We start from the raw sequence: 19,001 nt of genomic DNA, 5'->3' as shown, positions 1-19,001 counted from the left end.
AAGGGTTTTAAGAAGTGTTAGGGTATGAAATATTTAAAGAGGTACTGTTCTATTCATTAACTTAATACCTTTGCATATTAAAAATCTTGGGAATAACACATACGTGGTAAAAAAAATTTTTTTCAGAACACAAAGGAATACCTGAAAAAACGTACGTTTTTCTCTCCCTCCCTGAACTCCTCCAGTCCCACCACCCCCAGAAGTAACCATGAAGTTTCTTATGGATCCTTCCAGAAATTTTAATGCATATACATAATAAAGATGCACATTCATAGATCCTCTTTTTTTTTTTACCCGAAATACAAGTTGTACTAAATCTTCTGTACATTTTCACACTTCATTTCTCTTAACTATCATTCCACACTTGCTGACACATACAGATCTCATACGTTTTACATCGTGTGGTTGTAAATCATCCCTTTCCAGTAATTAGAAAAGATCACCTCTCACTCCTGCTGTGGTGGCTCACAGAACCCGAGTATTCCACGGGCACAGAGTTTGAGAACCACTGCTCTTAGCCTTCCAGAGTCGAGCAGCTCTGATGCTGGTGCCTTTGGTAATTTTTGCTTTAAGTGACAACCTTTTTATTATCCAGCAAAGATTACACTTAGTGGGATTTGCAGCAGCCCCAGGAGAAATGTGCCCCACCCTACCCTCCACTGCCCTGTCCCCTTCCCCCAGGAGCACCATCTCCGCAGCAAGCCCTACTCCCCATGAGAAAGTCTGCAGAAATGCTGCCTCCTGAGCATCTGCCAGAAAGGGAGGTTGCAGAATCGGTTTCTTCCAATGTGTTCTGTCCACTCTGCCTTTCCTCACTCTATGAGCTGCCCCAGCAGGGCAAGTGCCGGGAGAGAAAGCTCGTGTCTGGTTCTAGGAGTCCTGGAACCTGTGGCGGAGACAGGCTCCTTTCCTGATACTTCTCAAAACAGCCCAGGCTGGTGGTGGCCTCCTTTCCCTTCAGTAAAGTTCATCGGCCTTCAGAGTACTTGCCAAGAGATCCAAGTTCTTATCTTCTCTTCAGCTGAGTAGGGATTTGACCTTTGGTAGATACCTCCATGCCTCCAGGCCCATCTGTAAAATGGGAAAGTCAGATTAAATTATTTCCAAACCTGGCCTTCTTTCTCCAATAGTAAGATTAGTATTTATGAGCAGTTCCTGTAGGCCAGGCACTATACCTGTCAGGCACCTGTCTTGTGTCATTTAATCCCAGTTGTAATAACAGGGAAACTGAGACTTCAAAGAAGTAATTGCCCACATTGCCCATCAAATAACTGGGAGAACCTGGACTGGAGCCCCAGACTGGTATTACTCTACACCTGTGTTCTGAACCTCCACATAAAGACTGTGCAACAGACAAGTACTGCCTCTAACAACAACAGGAGTTAACATTCCCCATTAGGCAGACCTTGTAAGTAAACATTAAAAAGAGGATCCAGGGGCGCCTGGGTGGCTCAGTCGGTTAAGCGTCCGACTTAACTCAGGTCACGATCTCGCGGTCCGTGAGTTCGAGCCCCGCGTCGGGCTCTGGGCTGATGGCTCAGAGCCTGGAGGCTGCTTCCGATTCTGTGTCTCCCTCTCTCTCTGCCCCTCCCCCATTCATGCGTTGTCTCTCTCTCTCTCAAAAATAAATAAACGTTAAAAAAAAATTATTAAAAAAAAAAAAAGAGGATCCATCTTTAAGATCCATCCTCTTATCCTTTTAGTATAAGAGATAAGTTTAAAAGTATAAGAATCAATGTTTTGAACATGTATGTGTGGAGTTTTTTAAAGTTTTTCTTTAAATTCCAGTTTACAGCATAATATTAGTTTCAGGTATACAATATAGTGATTCATTACTTACATACAACACCTGGGGCTCCTCATGACCAGTGCCCTCCTAATCTCCATCACCTATCTCCCCTATTCCTCTACCCACCTCCCCTCCGGTAACCATCAGTTTGTTCTATGTAGTTAAGAGTTTGTTTCTTGGTTTGTCTCTTGTTTCCCCCTTTGCTCATTTGTTTTGTTTCTTAAATTCCACATATGAAAGAAATCGTATGGTATTTGTCTTTTCTGACTTATTTCACTTAGGATGATACTCTCTAGCTCCATCTGTGTTGTTGCAAATGGCAAGATTTCGTTCTTTTTCATGGCTAATATTCCATTGTATGTGTATACCACTTCTTTATCCATTCATCTAGTGTGATTGATAGATGGTAGGATAGTCCTATTTTTAACTTTTTGAGGAACCTCCATTCTGTTTTCCAGAGTGGCTGTACCAGTTTTCCTTCCCACCAACAGTACACAAGGGTCCCCCTTTCTTCACATCCTTGCCAACACCTGTTGTTTCTTGTGTTGTTGAGTTTAGCCATTCTGACAGGTGTATGATGTTATCTCATTGTGGTTTTGTTTTGAATTTCCCTGATGGTAAGTGATGATGAACCTCTTTTCACATGTTTGTTGGCCACATGTATGTCTTCTTTGGAGAAATGTCTGTTCAAGTTTTCTGCCCATTTTTTAATTGGGTTATTTGTTTTCTGGGTGTTGATTTGTATACATTCTTTATATATTTTGAATACTAACGCTTTATTGGATGTCATTTGCAATATCTTCTCCCATTCAGTAGGTTGTATTTTAGTTTTATTGATTGTTTCCTTTGCTGTGCAGAAGCTTCTTATTTTGAAATAACTCCAATAGTTTATTTTTGCTGTTGTTTCCCTTGCCTCAGGAGACATACCTAGAAAGAAGTTGCTATGGCCAATGTCAAAGAAATTACTGCCTATGTTCTCCTCTAGGATTTTGATGGTTTCCTGTCTCACATTTAGGTCTTTTATCCATTTTGAATTTATTTTTGTGTGTGGTGTAAGAAAGTGATCCAGTTTCAGTCTTTTGCATGTTGCCATCCAGTTTTCCCAACACTGTTTGCTGACAGAAACAGTCTTTGTCCTATTGGATATTCTTTCCTGCTTTGTCAAAGATTAATTGACCATATAATTGTGGGCTCATTTCTGGGGTTTCTATTCTGTTACATTGATCTATGTTGTCTGTTTTTGTGCCGGTACCATACTTTTTTGATGACTACAGCTTTGTAATATAACTCAAAGTCTGGAATTGCAATGCCTCCAGCTTTGCTTTTCCATTTCAAGATTGCTTTGGCTATTTGGGGACTTTTGTGGTTCCATACAAATTTTAGGATTGTTTGTTCTAAGTCTGTGATATTTTGATAGGGATTGCATGAAATGTGTAGATTGCTTTGGGTAGTATAGACATTTTAGCAATATTTATTCTTCCAATCCATGAGCATGGAATGTCTTTCCATTTCTTTGTGTCTTCTTCAATTTTTTTATCATTATTCTATAGTTTTCAGAGTACAGGTCTTTAATCTCTTTTGTTAGGTTTATTCCTAGGTATCTTATTATTTTTGATGCAATAGTAAATTGTAAATGAGATTCTTTAATTTCTCATGCAACAGATTTCTATACAATGATTTTGTGTCCTGCAATTTTACTGAATTTATTTTATCATTTCTAGCAGGTATTTGGTGGAGTCTTTTGGGTTTTCTATGTTATAGTATCATGTCATCTGCAAATAGTGTAAGTTTTATTTCTTCCTTGCCAATTTGGATACCTTTTTTTGGTAAGTAATCTCTACACCCAACATGGATCTTGAACTCATGACCCTGAGATTGAGTCACATGGTCCACTGACTGAACCAGCCAGGCAACCCAGTTGGGATCCCTTTTATTTCTTTTTGTTATCTGATTGCTATGGCTAGGACTTCTAGTACTATGTTGCATAGAAGCAGTGAGAGTGGACATCCCTGTCTTGTTCCTGACCACAAAGGAAAAGCTCTCAGTTTACCCTATTTAGGATGACACTAGATGTGTGTTTTTCATGTGGCCTTTGTCAAGGCATGTTTCCTCTAAACCTACTGTGTTGAGGGTTTTTATCATGAAAAGATGTACTTTGTCAAATGCTTTTTCTACATCTATTGAACTAATCATATGGTTCTTGTTCTTTTATTTTGTTAATGTGATGTATTGTGTTGATTGATTTGCAAATGTTGAACTACCCTTAAAACATAGGAATAAATCCCACTTGATTGTGGTGAATGATTTTTTTAATATATTGTTGGATTCAGTTTGCTAGTATTTTGTTGAGGATTTTTGCATCTATATTCACCAGAGATATTTGGCCTGTAGTTCTCTCTTTTGGTGGTGTCTTTATCTGGTTTTGATGTCAGGGTAATGCTGGCCTCATAAAATGAATTTGGGAATTTTCCTTCCTTTTCTGTTTTTTGGACTAGTTTGACAAGAATAGGTATTAACTCTTATAAGAATCAGTTTTAGAGGGAAGAACCTTTCCCTCAAATATCTGCAGTTTCATGTTTTGGGGGCTTGGGAACTGGGGAGAGGGAGCCAAAAATCTGCAACACCACTCGGGACAGCACTCCCGAAGGCTGTTTTTGACTCTTGTGTTTCCTGGGTGCATTCAGTAAATCCTGTCTTAATCCCTGGTACTGTTTTGCTGCTTTTGAGGTACTGGATGTATCCTGAGACCTCATCCAAGTCTCAGATTTCAAGCAGTATAAACACTCTCTGCCAACTGGTTTGCAGTGTCACTTTAGCTCTGTCTGAACTATGCCTACCACCTGCTGTCCTGACCACTCTGCTTCCCTTCTGTCAGGTGGCCGCCTCCGGAGAGGGCTCTGCCATCAGTGGCTATCTCAGCCGGTGCAAGAAAGGCAAGAGGCACTGGAAGAAGCTCTGGTTCGTCATCAAAGGCAAAGTGCTCTACACCTATATGGCCAGTGAGGTAGTGGCAATTCTTGCTTTCTCTCTTCTCATCTGTGACGGCCCTCAGGTTAAGCTCACGCCTCAGAATGTCCATCTGGGCATGCACAACACCCCGTCACCTGCAGGGCCATGTGAGGCCGGGATGCTGTTCCCATGTCATACAAGTCTGTATCGAGCAATACCATGTGCTCAGTGCTGCTGTGGATACCCAACCACGTGTTGGTTCCAGATCTAAAGAATTGACCATTCCTCCATGGAGATAAGGCAGTACAGTGTGCAGACCTGTGTGTGCACCCAGGTGGTTTGAATGTCACAGGCCCAGCATCCAGCACAAGCCAAGTACTCTATAAGAGCAGGCTGCTTTCTGCTCTCCACCCGGTTGTTTGGGACAGAACTCAACAGCTTAGAGAAAGCTACCACACTTTTGCTCTGTGCATTTCTTTTATCAGGGAGCTACATTGCTTCATGGTAACACTTGTACCAAATAAAACTTAAGTTTCTGTTTTTATAGATCATCTTACCTTTATGTCTTATAAAATGTAGGAGAGAGGGCCTTGGGAGTGAAGCTTGCTTCCAGAGTAGACAGGTGTGGGCTATGGTTATACAGCAGGGAGCTGTCTGGTCTTGACCCAGGCTGATTCTGTAGGATAGTTTGGAAGATTTCCATGTCCAGGCCTCACCATCTGGTGGCTTCCATGGGATAAACCCAGTCTGAAAATTGGTCTTAGGGGCACCTGGGTGGCTCAGTCTGTTAAGCATCCAGCTCTTGATTTCTGCACTGACAGCACAGAGCCTGCTTGGGATTCTCTCTCTCTCCCTTTCTCTCTGCTCCTCCCCTGCTCTCTTTCTCTTTCTCTCAAAAATAAATGAATGATAATTAAAAAAAAAAAAAGCAAGAAAGAAAATGGGACTTGAATGTGCTTTACTGCAGAGGGTGTGTGCTTTATCCCAGGAGGATATTCACATCAGCACAAGGCTGGCCTTTCTACCCTGACCCCGCCCCCCCTCCTCCCCGATGCTGGCCAGTGGGCAGAGGGCACTTCCTTTTTCAGGGCAGAAAGTTTCTCTCACAAAAGACCTGCAACTGTGATGGTTGCAGCCTGCTCCTTCCTCAGGGAATCCCAGAGGCTAGGAGGGACACAGACAGGCTTGGAGGGGGTACCCACTGTAGCCTGAGTGACTCAGGTGCAGTGTGAGCCAAGCCCTCACTGACATGTCCATAGAGGAGCAAAGGATTTTTGAGCTAGGGAGAATTTCGATCTTTCCAGAACAAACTGAAATGTGATACAATGTCCACCTGCAGCCCAGAGCATCTTCCAAAGTAGGTATTGCGCAGGACGCTCACAGGAGTTCTCTAAAAACTGGGTTCTGAGGGAACCTTGAGTAGGCAGTTCGTGGGACTGCCTCACAGGAGTGCTTCTCAGAATCTCTAATGTACCAAGGAGAGCTGTGGGTCTCTGAAATAAGGAGATTTCCCAAGCGGGCCTGACCATGGGCCCTTCCTCATGGAGCGTCTTGTGGAACCATTCCATCCCGTGGAACACTCTTTGGGAAGAAATGCAGGCTTAGACAGGTGAACAAAGGCCAGTGATGATTAAATAACCACCAAATAGAGGTGAGTCCTGTGTGAGAATGGAAAAGCCAGAGTCTCTAGGTCATGAGCAACAGTTGTCATGGAAGTGACACCCTAAGTTTGTTTTTTTAAATTTTTTTCATGTTTATTAATTTTGAGAGTGGGGGGAGTGGGAGAGGGGCAGCAAGAGAGGGAGAGAGAGAACCCCAAGCAGGCTCTGCACTGACAGCACAGAGCCTGATGCAGGGCTTGATCTCACGAACCTCGAGATCATGACATGAGCTGAAATCAAGAGTCAGATGCTTAACCAACTGAGCCACCCAGGCGCCCCCCCTCCCCCTGCTAAGTTGATAGATGGATTTTAAGTATGCTTCCAAAGTAGTTTTTTCTATAGAGAGGAACTTGTACAATTTCTTAGTAAGGTCATATCACTGATAGCACTAAGCTCTCAAATTCCATCAAAGAAAAAAGGTTTGATAAAACGGATAGCCAGTTTTCACTGTCTATACTACCATGAACCCCTGTCATGTACCTGTGTATCCCCACCTCATTCCCTTCCACCAGAGATTAGTTTTTCTCTTTCAGATCTTCATATAAATGGAATCTCATACAAATGTGATTTCTTCCATTCAGCATGATGTGTTTGAGATTCACCTGTGCTTTTGAATACAGCAGTAGGTCATTACATTTTATACTGAGTAGTATTCCATGTTGTGAACACATCACCATTTGTTTTCCCACTCATCAGTTGAAGGACGTTTGGGTTGTTTCCAGTTTTGGGTTGTAATGAACAAAGCCACTTTAAACTTTTATATACAGGTTTTTATGTGAAAATAGGTTTTTTTTATTTCACTTGGGTAGACACCTACAATTGGAATTTCTGGATCATAGGAAGGTATATGTTTGGTTTATCAGAAATTACAGACCTTTTGCAAAATTATCTACCATTTTACATCCCCCTCACATTTACATGTGAGATCTATGGTTGTTCCACATCTTTGTCAACACTTGGTATTGTCAGTCTTTAATTTACTAGTATCTCAGTGTGGTTTTAGTTTAAATTTCCATAATGACTAATGATATTGTTAATGTGCTTATTGGCTATTTATGGATTTCCCTTTGAGAAGCGTCTGTTCAGATCTCTTAGACAATTTTTTAAGTAGGTTGTCTTCTTATTGAGTTATAGGAGTTCTTTACTATCTTGGATACCAGTCTTTTGTCAGATAAATGTTTTGTGAACATTCTCTCCGTTTTTGGCTTGCCTGTGCGCATTTTCTTAATGAATGAATTTGTTCTGTTGTTTTGATGAACAGAAGTTTTTAACTTAACCAGATTTATCAGTATTTTCCTTTATGGCCATTGCTTTTCATATCATAGGAAACTTTTGTCTGCAGGTCACAAGTTGTTCCCCATATTTGTTTCTGACAACTTTAATGTTTCAGTTTTTACACTGAGGTCTATCTGAAATTAATTACTGAGTGTGGTGTGAGATAGGAGTTGAGGTTCATTTTTTTCCCAAATGGGTATCCAGTTATTTGAGCACAACTCATTAAAAAAGATTTTCCTTTCCTTATAGGATTATTTGGTCCCTTTGTTAAATATCAAATGGCTAAATACATTTGGACCTATCTCTGGGTTTTCTATTCTGTTTCACTGATAATATTTACCAATTCTTATGCCACTGCCTTACTACCTTAATCACTAGAACTTTATAGTAAGTCTTGAAGTCAGGTTGCATAAGCCTCCAACATTTTTCTTTTTAAAGATTGTTTGGAGTATTCTAGGTATTTTGTGTTTCCATGTAAACTTGTCAATTCTACCAAAAAGCCTAAGATTATGACGGGGATTGTTGAAGCAACTTGGGGAGAATTGGCATCTTAACGATATTAAATCTTCAAATCTATGAACATGGTATAAATCTTCATGTATGTAGTTCTTTAATTTTTCCTTTTATGTTTTGGAGTTTTAGTATAGAGATCTTATACTTCTGTTCTTGCATTTGTGTTAACTTTATTCCTATTTTATTTTTTAGATACTACTTTGTTGTTTTTCTTTTTGGATGCTATATTGAATGGCATTTATTTGCTAGTTACTTACTGCTAGTACACAGATATAAAAAAAATGATTATGCTGTGACCTTGCTAAATTATTGGTTCTAGTAGTTGTTTTATAATCAAACAGGCCCTTTGCAAGCATAGATCATTTAACTTCTTTTTCTTATATTTATGTCTTTCTTCTTCTTGCTGTACTGCAGTGGCTAGGAACTCCAGTATAATTTTGAATTTAATTGGTGGGAGCGAGTACCCTCTTGCCTTATTCCCAATCTTAGAGGAAAAGCATTCAGTATTTCACTCTTAAGTAAGATGTTAGCTGTAGTTATTTTACGGATGCCCTCAGATTAAGGAAGTCCCCTTCTAATCCTAGTTTGCGGAGGTTTTTTTTTTTTAATCATGAATCGATATTGAATTTTGTCAGATTCTTTTTCTGGTCCAGCAGTCTTTGAAAATTGATTCCCTTTTATATACAACCTCAGCTCCCCCTCCTTCTCTTCCCACAGCCTTCTTAGCTAATTATATTTTAACTAATTGCTTAGCTAATTATATCTGTTTTTGTATGGTTTAATAAAGTATTTTATGAGAACGTATTTTTATATAAATATGTATGTATGAACATATCTATATATATATATATAAATCTTTTTCCTCTGAGCACTGTGATTATAAGATCCATTTATGTTCTCTGTGTACATGTCATGAAATTGTTAGCAAGCTGATAGCACAGACACCCTGAGTGCTCCATATTGAGGCATTGTGAATGAGGGCATGGGGGAATGAGCACAGGGTATGTTATCGAAAGTACTAACGGAAAACAGAGTCACTGACTATTCGAGTCAGCCTGAAGAACGCAGTGTTAGAAGGTGGTCATGAGTCCAAGTTCTGGCTCAGCCCCTTACTAAACTGTGTAATTAATCTTGGGGAGTTATTTACCTTCTCTGAGCCTCAGTTTCCTCTTGGAACAGGAGTGACACCTTCTTGTGAAAGATTCGGCATGATAATGTAAAGATGAAAATGCCTGGGCCCTAATAGGCTGTCACAGAATGTTAAGTTTCTTTCCCTCCTCGTGATTGGTCCTGGCAGGATCAGGGGTAAAGAGTATGTGTGTGGCTGGTCTAGAGTTGCCAAAGCATGCCCTACACAGAAGAGCGCATCGTGCATCTTAAATCAGAGGTAACGGTAAATGCTAAGCAGTTGACTGTGTGTTGTGTGGTGTTTACTATCAGTTTTCCCTTTTGCCCTCTGCAGGACACAGTGGCCATGGAGAGTATGCCCCTGCTCGGTTTCACCATTGCCCCAGAAAAGGAAGAGGGCAGCAGTGAAGTAGGACCTATTTTTCACCTCTACCACAAGAAAACCCTATTTTATAGCTTCAAAGCAGAGGATACCAATTCAGCTCAGAGGTACCCAAATAACTATCCTTGCCTCTCCCTCTGGAAGGAAACAAGTTGCTACCCAGGGCTTTGGATGCTCTCTGCTCCAGCCATCCTGTTCCATCAAATCCCTTTGGGCCACAGCAATGGAACTATCTGTTCCTGATCATGAGATTTTTTTAAGATTATCATGATTCGTTCATACAGGCATGCATTGATTCAGCAAGCCTTTACACTGTGTTCCAGACCTTTTGCTAAATGCTAGGCAACAAATATGAATATGACCTCCAGTAATAGTCACCTAGTCCACCTAGTCACATAAAGGTTCTGTGACCAGAGTCGCAGAGCCATGACACCTAAATGTTCCCTCTCCTCTGTTTTACAGGTGGATCGAGGCCATGGAAGATGCAAGTGTGTTATAGCAGTTATCAAGCATGTGGACTCAGAATAAACTCTTAGGTTGATATGTGGACCCTTCTAGAAGTCGATCTGTGTCTCCACTCATTGGGGCTCACATCTGGATTCAGCGTGGAGCCTAATCCTTTTTTGCTGTAACCCCCTCTCTCACCTTCACAAGTGGAACCCTTAAGGAATATTTATAAACCGCTCCTTTTCTGTTCTCATGTCTTCCACCCACCCGACTCCACCCCAACCCAGCAGAAACTATTTCCCTACCCAGTAGTGAGTTCAAGTTTAGTAACATGAAGACATGGAAACAATAGAAAAAGTACGATGCAGTACTTAGAAATGCAGGCTTTTTAGTGGAAACAAGCTTTTACAATTTTTACTGGTGGTAAACATGATCACTTGTCATAGCATTGACATCAGTGCCTCAGGTGAAACGAGAAACAACTGGTGAATAACAGCTACCCTCCTCGAAAGCACTTTATTGTTTTATTGAGCTACAACCTTCAGTTTTATGTTTTCCAAGTGATTTACTTAAGTAAGTAGCAGATGGAGCCCCGTGGACTAATTTGCCACCAATTCTCAACAAGAGTATGTACAAGTGATTTGTGCAAAACTGGCTGGACCTTGCCAAGTGGGCTGGTGAGCGACACTTGGCCTGGGGGCGGGGGGGGGGGGGGGGGCGGGTGGCCGGGCAGGGGGTCCTCCTCGCTGCAGAAGCCACACTGGACTGAATAAGATGGCAAGGATTTTCTCCTCCATTTGATCATGCAACCTGTATACTGATATGACTTAATAAAGGAAGGACCCCCTCCTTCCCGGGGTGGTCCTCACACTACACCAGTGCTGGAAGCTCAGCTGCTGGCAGACCCAGCCCCCACCCTGTAGGTCGCTGCAAGCCTCTGAAGAGATAGGGTCTGCTTTAATTTATTGTGTGCCTTCCTGTGTCTACCCAACATGAGCTGACAGCGTTGTGTCTATAAGAACCTGTGCTTGTTTTCATCACGGCTATCCTCCAGCTATCCTTCGGCTGTACTACCGAAGAGAAAGAGATAGGAAGAGAAAAAAGATACAGTCACAAGGTGAATTAGTGGACTTGACCGGTGGCTCTGGACACAGTGAGGGAGCACAGAAGTAGTGGCTTGAAGAGACTCTCTGGGCACCTGGGGCTCAGCCACCTCCTGCTGATGACCGCTGCTCATTTTGCTGGACAAATTTCTACATAAAGCAGAATGGGGGCAGGGCAGGTGGGATTCCTTGTTACTCTCATCGAAATAGAAAACAATCATATCATTTTCTGACGTCCTGTCCCCATCCTCCTGCTGCCCTGTTCCCTAAACAAAAAGGCATTTGCTGACAAACCTTTTGTAAAAAGTACCATCTCAAGGAGTTATTTACATTAAATATTTTCAGGGGAATTTTTTTTCCTAGTTTGCAACTTCTCTTTTAAAATGTTTGCATTAAACATCCAATTAATGATTCAAACTAAGTGATTAGACAGATCTTTTTATTAATTTTTGAGGGATCAATTCCAATGCAACCGTTTTCATCGTCATATTTCAGTGGGCCTTCTAGAGCCTCTGAGCCTTTGAAAAGTACAGCAAGACTTCGGCACCAGGTAGTGGGAGCTTCCGCAGTCTGCTGTGTGTCACTGGCCATTGTCAGTGTCTGAGCTCCGGGCAGAATTATGCATCTGGAAGTCATCCGAAGGCCTCTTGTACCATATGACATCCTATTTCTGATGCTCTATAAACAAGAGGTAATAGGGCTTTTATTTCTCAGTGAGTAGTTACCCTAATAAAAACCACCTGGGTTATACAGAAAACCTACTGAATTGGTTTTATAAAAGAAAGTGTCAGGGGCCACCAAGCTCCTCTACAGCTCAGTGTGACTGGGCAAGGACCCACTTGGTTTGCCTGCCACTTGGTTTTACTTGTCTTTCCCATGGTTCTTTGATTTCAGCTGATTTCTACTGGCCTATTTTGCTTGTCGTTCCTTCCCTGACTTTTTCTTTGTCCAGCCCATTTTACAGGTTCATGGGGCCTCCTCCTTTCCACTGGGCCCGGAGGCTGGAGAAATGGCCAGCTTTGATGCCATGGCCACACTGCCTGAGGCCCCCATGGTATGTGCTTTGCCCCCTGCTCCCTGCTCCCAGAACAGCCCCTCTGCCGTGTGCCTCCTGCAAAGGCTGTGTTTCTAGGGAGGAAGCCGTTCTGCGCCAGGCTATAGGCCAGAAATAAGAGCGTGCAGGGCTTGGGCAACTCACTCGCTTCAGTAGCTCCGAGCCTCGGTGTCTTCACCAGTCACACGGACACTATTACAGTTTTCCAAAGAGTTCAGGGACAAAGCACAAACCAAACGCTCAAGAAAGCGGACTGGAAACCATAAACCCGTGGGGAAGGGCATGCATTGTACAAAGTGAAATAAGTCATGGGCCCTGCTCTGTGACACTACAAGATGAAGACAATATGCAGAAAAAGACCTTCCTTCTTATCCATGAAAATGGCAAGAAAGAGAAACCAGGACTGAGCAGGGCCTGACGCAGGCAGGCTGGGCCCCTTTGGTCACCACCCCCCCCCCATTTGTTTTGAATGACCTCTCCCTGAATTCTTCATACATGGGTCAAAAAAACACACAGACCTTTACAGGGTTGGCCTCTGCCTGCTTCTGGGAATCAAATTTTATGAAACTGGAGTTGCACTGAAAGCAGGCACTTACTTTCTAGCAGCTTCCCACCTTCCCTGCAATGTTTTTCCAGCCTGGATTTGTCTTAGTAAGTAGGTAGAATTCTTGTTCATGATTACTAATACAAAGCCCACTAGAAACAAAGTGTCCAGGGACATTGGTTGAGTTCCTGGCTCCTGGTAATAATTCTTTCACATATCAGAAGTAGGCTTTGAATTGTGGTCAGGCTGACAGATCAGCTGACCACTCATTCTCCCTTGGATGCAGCCTGGACCCATGTGTGGGTGTGGACCGAGGGCAGCCTTTGGGTGTATGCCACGGGGCCAGTGCCAAGGACACCGACAGCCCTGCTACCACCACTGCAGGGTAACAAGGTCAGAGTTTTTTCCTCATCCAGCCCAGCCTTCTGTTCAACTGTGTAAATGTCATCACTAAACACTGAAGCCCTAAATGGGGACTGAGGCCACCTGGGCTAGGAGTGGTAGGACCAAGCTGGAGCCCGAGTTTGTTCGGCTACAAGACAGTCAACAACATGCTTGTACATTCTGTTAGTTCATTCAGCCTGTGCTTTGTGACTTCTATAATTGTGGCAGTTTTTGTGCTTGCACACATTGACAGTCAGTTGAGAGGACAGAGGTATCCACACTAAGAAGTCTGTTTTCAACAGCAGGTGAGAAGAAACCAACATCAAATTGGTTTAAACATCTAGGAAATTAACTCTACAAGAGGAAGTCCAAAAGCAGGGCACTTTGAGGATTAGACAGTGTCCCTAAGAACCAAGCTCTTTGGGTTTCTCTAATCTGTTGTCCAGTATCAGCCCGATTCCAGGGCTGGTTCTCCAGAGACTGATCAGTGACTGCCACTGATGGCTGGGTTACAGGTTTCCCTGTTCATGGGCACCAGGGAGGCGGGGCTCATGTTCCTGCACTAGCTTTTTCTTAGAAGAACCCAGCAGGCCTTCCATGCCTTTCAAGGTCCACACTTACACCTGCCCTTTCCTGAGCTACTTACAGGGACAGACCTGTCAGCTGGGGGCTGAGGGGTGGATGGCTGCTGAGGATCCACCCATAAAGTCCACCCTTTGGATGACATCTTTTGGAAAGAAGAGTGTAGTTTGGATTAGTATAATGCAAAGGCTGTGCAGGGCCATGAAGCAAGTTCTCTTCCTTACACAGAGAATCTGGTGGTGGTTGTATAGGAAAGGGCATCCTGTGTTGACACAACAGAATGACAACAGGCCTCATTCTCTTGATGGTCTTTCATGGGTACCGTTACAATAGAGCAGGAGTAGAAATGCAGCATTTCCACAAGAGTGAAAGAGAGGCTCATAGAAAATAAAATCCGTGTTAAGAAAGAATGAGAAAAAAAAAAAAAGTACCGTGAACAAGTTTTTTGGCCTTGTTTTTTTTAACTGTAGGAGTGGGTTATGAAATCGATGGCATTGGGTCACACCCAGCTCCCTTCTCCCAGCGCCCCCCCCCCCCCCCCCTCTAGGCACACTGAAGACAGCACAGGAGAACACAGCAGGGCATATCTATCATCCTTAAAGACTATTTTATGACATTGTGGTTTCAGTCATGTATGTGCATACACATCATATTACTGATTGCTGATGTAAAATGTATTCATACTTACAGATTACAGTCAACAATTTTTTTAAACCACTAGCCTAAAAGTGTCAGGAGCACAAAGTTGCAGTTAGACATATAATGAACCAAAAGACACATATTCAAAAGTAAGGTCGTTGCCAGTTTTAGTTTTTGAATGCTTCAAAAATATTACAAGAAGGGGGAAGGTATAAAATTCATGGTAAACCTACAGAAATAGTTTTGATCAGGAAATGGATATGGTAGCAATTAAGGTACCATATACCTGTAAGTAAAGTAACATGCCTCTTATTGGTATATGTAAATTATAATAATTATCCATCAGCTAAGAGTTGCAAATATTATAGAACTTTAGAATAGTTCTATATGCCAGGGGCTCCCAAAGCTTATTTTCAACAGTGACTACTACTTTGGTTTATTATGTAAAGATTACCCACTCAAGTGAGAACTGCCCTAAATGACCTCAAGTTCTCTTCAAAATTAGGACCTCACCTTCAAAAGTGCAATTCACATTCTCTCCAAAGGTGGACTCAGGGAAAGTAAGGAAGGATTTGGCCATATTTCTAATGTGTTCACCAACAGCTGTATCCAACAGCTGTATCCAAAAACTGGTCTTGTGGTAAAGCATAAGGCAATAAGCCTATATGTTCATAAGAACTCCTTTTAAGTAACAGATATGAGAAGGAAATGAGAATAAAAAAGAATTGCCATCTCCAGTAAATCTGTGGCCCTTCAAATCCAGTGCCCTGTACTTGACAACCCCTAACAATGCCACACTAGAATTCATGAATGTGTAATGGAGCTGCCCTGCTGTGAGGAACATACATGAAAAAATAAATTACCTCTTGATAGCTACAGTAATTGGCTATACCCCAAAGCATGAGACTTGATTATTCCAACATGTATAATTATGGAAGTTATTACAGGCATAAAATTAGACAGCTCTTTTTAAAATACAGCTATAATACCACTCAGTGTGACCCTGAATCTTTTTTTATGGGACAAGGTGGAAAATGACCATTAGTTTTCACAGTAGCAATTTGACTAATTTCTCTTAAATCTCAACCTTTCACCTACTCAATAAAGATCTTCCATTTTTACAATTATCAAGATATCACTGTCATCCTGTGAGTCCATCCCTTGCTACCTAGGACCAGAAACATCCCCTCCGGACAAAAATCCGTGAAGAAGATGGCCTTTTAAACAACATTTCTTAAAAAGCTTTCCTTTTTCCAGATAAGTCCCTTGACATTATTAAGCTTTCTTTGTGAAAAAATCTTTAAGAGAATAATCTTTTTCCTATTTAGGGAAGCTATGGGGATAAAACTTCTAATAGAGAATACAACATAGTGTTTCTTGACAAGTTCTCTCTTTGGGGGGAAAAATCACGATAGAACATTTGCTAAATACCATATCTCAAAATTTTAAATACATTTAACATACTGCATTAAACATCTCAAGTTTCTTGTGTTTAGTTCAGGGCTTCACCCAAGAGTTTTGAGCTTTGAGGTTCAGCAGGCTTCATGAATGCCTCAGTTTACCACTTGTAACAGTGCTTCCATATTCTTCCTTCCACACTTACCCACCCTGGCAGATAGGGTGGCCTCAACTGACCTAGGAGCCAACAGACTCATGAATTGGATCTCATCTAAAGTGCCACAATCAGTTAATGGCAAGTCTGGAACATGCCAAGACATCCAGGGTACACCGTACTCTGCCAGCACCTCTCCTCCTCAGCTGAAAGATGATTGATGGTCAGTTATCCTGGAAACTGACTCCGCTGATTGAAACTCTGATATGCAGTTGACTGATAAATATTGACTTTCCTAATACAGAGAAATGCTGATTACCTGTCATAACCAAAACATCTATGAACAAATCAAATTTGTTCAACAAACCTGGAGCCTCAAGAATACATTATGATATTTACTTCCAGGATTAATTAGCTGGAAAGAAAGGTTAGTATAATCGGGGTTGTGTTTCTTGGTACTAGATATTTTTGGTTGACTGCTGGAAGAGGAAGAGCAAGAGCTGAATGTTGTGCATATAGGAGAATGCTAAGGGACTTTGGAATCCTGTAATATTCAGGTGCTATTTTAACAGTGACACCAGACTGGGCACAGTATTAAGCACTAGAGACATGGTTATTTACTTTCAGGAGCTAACCACCTGAGAAGTCAGGTACAAAAACTCTAATTCTCTGTCCTGGAAGCATGAGAAGGATAACACTGTGGTGGAATGGATAACAGAGGATGGATTGTGCCTGAGGCAGATTAGGAAATAGTTGGGAGGTGGGGGGGAGGTGAATGGACAAAGGAGGACTTGCCTCACAGAGATGGGCGTCAGAGAGGCCCCTGGAGGCAGGGAGCAGAATGAGTAAAGTGTGTGAGAATGAGTAGGATACCATGTGGCATATTCAGGAAATGGGAGAGTGCAGAACTATACAGTGAATTATACAGGGAGGAAATCACAAAAACAGATGAAACATGAAGGGCTGTTTGTGACCGGTTCATTCAAAGCCATTGCACCTATCCTATAGTTTCTAGATGGGGTAGAGGGGTCTTTCAGATGCTTTAAAATGGAGGATGAAACAGCTGTGTTAGAAAGACCACTCTGGTCTTCCCACGTTAGATGGAGTCTATTCTGTCAAAGATGGCCGCTGTAATAGATGCCCTCCTGCGTGTTCTTACAATGGGATTTGATACTCCTCCCATCAAGGAGTGGAGTGCACATCCCTTCTCCTTGAACCTGGGCAGACCCGTGTGATGGCTCAAGGAGTAGCAGAGGAAGTGACTTCTATAAAAAGCTACTTTGTTCTCTTGTGCACTCCTGGAATGCATCCACCATGCTATGAGGAAGCCCAGGACACATAGAGAGGTCACATGTCAGGGTTCACACTGCCAACCAGCATCAATCTCTAGACAGACTAGGAAGCCTTTCAGATGACTTTAGCTCCAGCCACTTTCTGACTGCAACTATAAGAGGCCTCAGGAGAGGGGCGCCTGGGTGGCGCAGTCGGTTAAGCATCTGACTTCAGCCAGGTCACGATCTCGCGGTCCGTGAGTTCGAGCCCCGCGTCAGGCTCTGGGCTGATGGCTCGGAGCCTGGAGCCTGTTTCAGATTCTGTGTCTCCCTCTCTCTCTGCCCCTCCCCCGTTCGTGCTCTGTCTCTCTCTGTCCCAAAAATAAATTAAAAACGTTGAAAAAAAAAATTTAAAAAAAAAAAAAAGAGGCCTCAGGAGAGAACCTCCTATCTGAGCCCCCCACAACTGCAAGATAGTAATTTAAGAAAGTGGTTTTTAAGCCCTTGAGTTTGGATGTGACTAGTTATGCAGTGATAACCAGGAAACATGCATTTCTTGGCTCCTTTCTAAAACCTACTAGGACAGTAAATGAGTAAAAAGATGTAACCTAAAGGACAAAGAAAATGCAAGAAAAGGCAGAGAGTATCAAAATAGTCAACTCATTTTTGGAAGTCACATGCATGGATAGTGGCAGCTGACTTAGCAGAGGAGAAAACAAATACCAAAGTGCCTTCAGGGAGGGACCCCAGTGAGACATAAGGGCTGGCCCTCTGGAGAGGCTTGGGAATTTGAAGGCACAGGTGTCTGGGAAGGCTAGAGTGGGAGTAACAAGAGCATCAGCTGAAAGTCTCTGTAAGCAGTCATGAGACCCTCAAATACCCTAATACCACTGAATAGAGACAAATGACTCTGCTTCCCCACCCTGGCAGGAGACAGTAAATTTATGCTCTGGAAAAATGAGAACTACAAAAGGAACATGCCTCCACCTGCAACACACACACACACACACAACACACTGCATTCGATCTGTAGACATGGGCTTCTGTCTCCTGCCTGCCAAATTCCCTTTCCATGACAGATTAAAATGTATTCCTTCTATTGAACAAACAGAAGGAATCAAAATTCTGAGTTCAGGTGTTTTTATTGGAAGACTACCCTTGAATGATGCTCTAATCTGTAAGGGGCTGAAAAGACTCACTGTGAAGGACTTTCAGTGGCCCTGGCTCAGCTTAGATTTTTATCTGATTGGTCAAAGGTCCCAAACTAGTTCTGAGACCCAGAACCATGTTTAAAAGAGGATGCTTGGCTTGCATAGTTTAAAAACAATTTGCAAATTGCCAGTATTGGAAAGTCAAGAGATTTCATTTACAAATCTGGATTTCTGGCTTCTCTCAAAAAACCCATCTTTGGCTGCATTGCAGGTGCTGATAAGGGGCCACCCCTTCAAGTCCAGTGAGCTCTCCGGGTGTCACTATGACCATTTACTGTACTAATGGAGGTTTACCTCAGCTTACTGACCTCCTTTAGAATACCTGCCAGACCCAACCCCCACTGTCCCCACCTTAGGCATCGAAGTTTTCACTTCAGCCCTAAGCAATGAAGAGCCATTAAAGAACTTTATTAATAGAAGAGCACTAGAAATGGCTGTTACAGAACAGGCAGTGGAAGAAAAGGAGGGAGTAAGAGAGGGAGGCTGGGTGGGAGGGGGCAGCTGGAGACTGGTTTGG

The 19,001-nt window shown here is 42.4% G+C and overlaps 1 protein-coding gene and 1 long non-coding RNA gene across 3 annotated transcripts in view; one reads left to right on the top strand and one right to left on the bottom strand.

Annotated features, from left to right (window-relative positions):
- FGD5 (FYVE, RhoGEF and PH domain containing 5) overlaps positions 1-10,257 on the top strand; it is a 121,713-nt gene extending 111,456 nt beyond the window's left edge. For both annotated transcript variants that reach the window (XM_060631846.3, XM_060631845.3), the window contains exons 19-21: positions 4,665-4,793; positions 9,650-9,804; positions 10,160-10,257. In XM_060631846.3, coding sequence (XP_060487829.1) covers positions 4,665-4,793; positions 9,650-9,804; positions 10,160-10,196 — 321 coding nt within the window. In that variant the 3' untranslated portion in view covers positions 10,197-10,257. The remainder of the gene's footprint in view (positions 1-4,664; positions 4,794-9,649; positions 9,805-10,159) is intronic.
- The window catches only part of LOC132678878 (uncharacterized), a 34,202-nt gene that overhangs the window by 9,610 nt on the left and 5,591 nt on the right, over positions 1-19,001 (bottom strand). Inside the window, exon 2 of the long non-coding RNA XR_013554110.2 lies at positions 991-1,071. This is a non-coding gene — a long non-coding RNA (uncharacterized LOC132678878). The remainder of the gene's footprint in view (positions 1-990; positions 1,072-19,001) is intronic.

Source organism: Panthera onca, chromosome A2, assembly GCF_046562875.1.
Source record: "Panthera onca isolate mPanOnc1 chromosome A2, mPanOnc1 haplotype 2, whole genome shotgun sequence".
NCBI classification, from domain to species: Eukaryota; Metazoa; Chordata; class Mammalia; order Carnivora; family Felidae; genus Panthera; species Panthera onca.
This window is presented reverse-complemented; position numbering and strand designations above follow the sequence as displayed.